The sequence below is a fragment of the Euphorbia lathyris genome, chromosome 4, assembly GCF_963576675.1.
Source record: "Euphorbia lathyris chromosome 4, ddEupLath1.1, whole genome shotgun sequence".
NCBI lineage: Eukaryota > Viridiplantae > Streptophyta > Magnoliopsida > Malpighiales > Euphorbiaceae > Euphorbia > Euphorbia lathyris.
In genome coordinates, this window is record NC_088913.1 from 41,707,722 (window position 1) to 41,711,998 (window position 4,277).

General features: G+C 32.4%; 1 protein-coding gene across 1 annotated transcript; it reads left to right on the plus strand.

The window, feature by feature from the left end:
- The first annotated feature begins 1,315 nt into the window (after positions 1-1,315).
- On the plus strand, positions 1,316-3,977 carry LOC136225713 (transmembrane emp24 domain-containing protein p24delta3-like). Its single transcript, XM_066013820.1, has 4 exons — positions 1,316-1,601; positions 2,560-2,772; positions 3,367-3,443; positions 3,551-3,977. Exons 1-4 carry the CDS (start codon positions 1,383-1,385, stop codon positions 3,693-3,695), a joined length of 654 nt encoding a protein of 217 aa, XP_065869892.1. The 5' UTR covers positions 1,316-1,382; the 3' UTR covers positions 3,696-3,977.
- The last annotated feature ends 300 nt before the right edge of the window (positions 3,978-4,277 follow it).

Below are 4,277 nucleotides of genomic sequence, written 5' to 3' on the forward strand. Positions count from 1 at the left end.
TTGAAGCGGATGAGTAATTTTGGCACCGGATTAGTTAGTTTTACTTTAAAATGATTGGTTAGTAGAGTTCATTGTGGCAATCTTGTTGTAAATTTTGATAATATTATGATTTGAATGTTGTTATTGTGGCAATCTTGTTGTAAATTTTGATAATGTTATGATTTTAATGTTCGAATCCGTTGTTGTTTGCCAATTTTTGTTATATACCACTTCGCGTATTAGCTTCAAATCATATCCAGCATTCGCATATGCGAACTAAATTCATCAAGCAAAACAAACTTCAGCTTCGCATATGCGAACTAAATTCATTAAGTAAATCAAAACATTAACTTCGCAGGCTTCGCATATGGGTGAATATGCGAAGTCAGACGGGATGGGGCGAGCTCCGCGTAAATATTGAGGGTATTTTTGGAAAGTCACACAAAATCAGTCTAGATATGTAGTAGAATTAGTAAATGGGTTTAATATGTAAATGGACCTCCCATTTGACCCAGATTTGTAATTTTCCCAATAAATATTTGTATATTTTCATTCTTTTTTAGTATAAGTTGTTAGGTGTAATTGTTTCGAGTGTTAACTCTAACTAAAATATGGATTTTTGGCTTTATATGAACTCAATTGTTAGGTTTAATTGAAGTTAGATTAATTTTTCAAATTCAGAACCTGATGAATTCCACTGATTTTTTTAATTTTGGTTTATCTAACTCATATGGATTGAATTTTTTATTTTTATGCATTTTTGGTACGAATAGATATAAAATTTCACACAATAGTTGTTTATTAAAGTTGGAGATATATTGAAAAAAAATAATGAAAGAAGTATTGAAATATTATACTTACAATGAAATTTATTTCAATTATAAATCATGTTTTGTCATGATTACCATTTTAAGTTTTTTTGTCATTTTCGGTGATAAATTCTATATCTATATCTATACTATATATAATAGCGGAAGCAGAGAGAATATGTAAGAAGTGTTTTAGAGGCTTTTTTTGACTTAGTTAACATCGTAAGAGCAATTATAAAGGATTGTTAGTTAATATATTTACAATTTGTAAATTTAAATTATTTTAAATCAAAATATTAATATATAATATAATATTTTAAAAATATTAAAATGTTAAATTTATGCACAAAACATTTATCACCGCGCAATGCGCGGACATAATACTAGTACTAATAATAGCGAATGCATTAAAACTATTAAAATTATTCACCTTAGTGCTAGTGAGATTTGGTAACAGTATTTTTAATTCATTTTATTTGTTATTGTTACTATAATTTATAACTAATTATTATTAAAAAAGAATATGAAGGAAACACACTGAAAGTCTTGGGGTGTTCTGTATCGCGAAAGCATTTCTACAGAGACGGAGAGAGAATGGGGCTAAATGCTAACATGCGCATGGAGCTGGTGGTGCAATTGCTGTTAACGCTGTGGATTTGGGGAAATATTCGAATGAGCGAAGGGATATGGTTAACTCTACCGGCGACGGGGACAAAGTGCGTTTCCGAGGAACTCCATTCCAATGTTGTCGTTTTAGGTGACTACGTTGTCGTTTCCGATGATCACTCTACCCTCCCCACCATCTCTATCAAGGTCCACTCTTTCCCCTTTTTTTTATATTATTTTGATAACCTCTCTATTCATATAATGGATCGCTGAAGCTTCAGCGGATTGATTTTTTGGTCTCTCCCGATTGGGTTTATGAGAACTGAATTAATTGGAATTTACTATGAGCTATTGATTTGCAAATGTATGGGATCTTTTTTTTGTTGATTCACATAAAAGTTGTGCATTACTTGAAGAGTCAGGCAATCAAGCATTAGAATCTGGTGCAATGGTAGTGATATGCGAATATTCTGGAACTACTATGAAGGATCTCAATGGTAGTTTCTTTTTATGTGCCTAGGTTGTAAATTTTCTCTGCCATGGAGGGAAGCAAGTTGTCAATTTAGGAAAACTCATTTGCTTGCTGAAAGGATTGGGTAATCAGAACATTGCCAAACATAGATGACAAGGAAGAAACTTGAAGGAAATAATTAGAATTGATGGGGTTTTCCATTGGAACAGTGGAATGTGGCAGTAATCTGAAGAGATATTCTGTTAAACCATGTTTTTAAATTTTTGTTTTCGAAGCTATAATCTCTTAGAAGAAGTAGCAAATTCTGTTGGAAAAATCTCAATGAAATCATCAGTACCTTTACTTCCAAATTCAATTAGTTGAGATGCAATATGATCAAATTCCAATGTTCTTGAATATCAAATCAAATATTAATGTTGTTTGCTTTTTCTGGAGCTATTGGATTGTTTATTTCTGTTATAGCATTCGATATTTTGGATTTCTTGTTGAATATCAGCTTTTGGTACCTAGATATATCTTAATATGACAAATTGATAATATAAATGCTTTTAACTGATGGGGACAGCCATAATTGAACTCCTTAAAATTTGGTAGTAAAACCCAAGTAATCAAAAATAAAACTTAGGCAAATAAAAACTGGTCTGTTTTGTTTTCTACAACCAACTTCTTATGTCAAATTGTTTTCATTATTAGGTAACTTCACCATATGGGAACAATCTTCACCAGCAGGAAAATGTGACACATGGTCAATTTGCATTCACAAGTCAAGAGTCTGGCAACTATCTGGCATGCTTTTGGGTGACTAGCCATAGTTCACCAAGTGGAGATGTAAGTATTAACATTGATTGGAAAACTGGAATTGCAGCTAAAGATTGGGAAACAGTTGCAAGAAAAGAGAAGCTTGAGGTAAGCACTCTACACTATTGTTCATTATTTTCCCTTAACCTATTGACATGTGATGTGAAGGAGATGAACATATGTAGACATAAATGGAATGAAGCCTTTTCACTTGTTTTGACCTTCATTTGATATCTAAGAATGAAAGACAAATGACAATGAACCATTTAACCCAAAAGCTCAAGCTGATAGGTAAGGTCCATAAATAGTTTTATTATCCGCACCCAAATACCCTTTGGCTTGAAGCGTATACAAGCAGAAGGGCTCATTACTTCGTTCTGAAATTCAATCATGGGGGGTTGTCAGGACTCAAGACCTCTTGGTTTTGGAGGATATGATACCATATGATGTGACAGATCTATTTAACTCAAAAGCTTAAACCAATAAATAATCAAGAATAATTTTTATTATCTGTGACTTCAAATAAGCTACAAACTAGGCCTAGGATTGTTGTTGTAGTCAACCTCTAGTTTGTCAGTTTTTATGGCAAAAATTGTAATCTAGAGTCAACGGAAGCTTGGCAATGGGATTAAAATTTCCTAAACTAAATTTTTCTGGAGTATTTAAAGAGCCTCATGTATCCGGAATTAATTCCTTATGCAGGGCGTCGAACTTGAGCTGAGGAAACTGGAGGGAGCAGTGGAAGCCATACATGAGAATCTAATGTATCTCAGAACCAGGTATACTCAGCAGTTATTTTGGTCAATCTAATATTTCCATTTGCAAAAATGATCTGTAATCTGAGTGCAAACAAGTATTAAGAACTTTGTTCTGTTGATATTTGCAGAGAAGCGGAGTTGAGGAGTGTGAGTGAGACGACAAATTCTAGAGTAGCGTGGTACAGTATAATTTCATTGGCCGTCTGCATAGTGGTCTCAGTTCTGCAGTTATGGTACTTGAAGAATTTCTTCCAAAAGAAGAAGCTTATATAGAATTTTGATCAAGAGGCAGCAACTCTTTTGTTTTCATCTTATCCTTTGTATGTTTAACAAGAAAATTTTTGATCTCATGAATAGAGTAATGTTTTGACACAAGGTTATTATTCTATTCAATTTTTGCCTAGTTGCCTTTTACATCATAAACTTACCATTTTATCACTAATGTGTCTGCACCAACTCCTTGAAAGCAGTAGTGTCAATCTCAAACTCTTTTCCGTTTATTTTGTAATTATCTGTATCCGTTCCATTATCCTAATGAATATACTTTTTCTATTCCATATTCGTCCCATTTAATTCGTAGGTACCCTTACACGTTAAGAATCAATAAATAAAACAAAAAATATTACAAATTTAATAAATCGTTCATCTTAAAATTGAACAAATTGAACTTTAATTAATAAGAATAAATTAACTTAGTGGTATCGCTCAATGATCGAAGAATAAAAGGTTAAGGTTCAAATCTCACATATTACATTTAAAAAATATTAATATTTTTTAATATATAAAAGAGTTATGACAGATACGGGATACCCTGGGGGTATTCTTAAACCTGTCTCATTACCTTAATGGGTAATG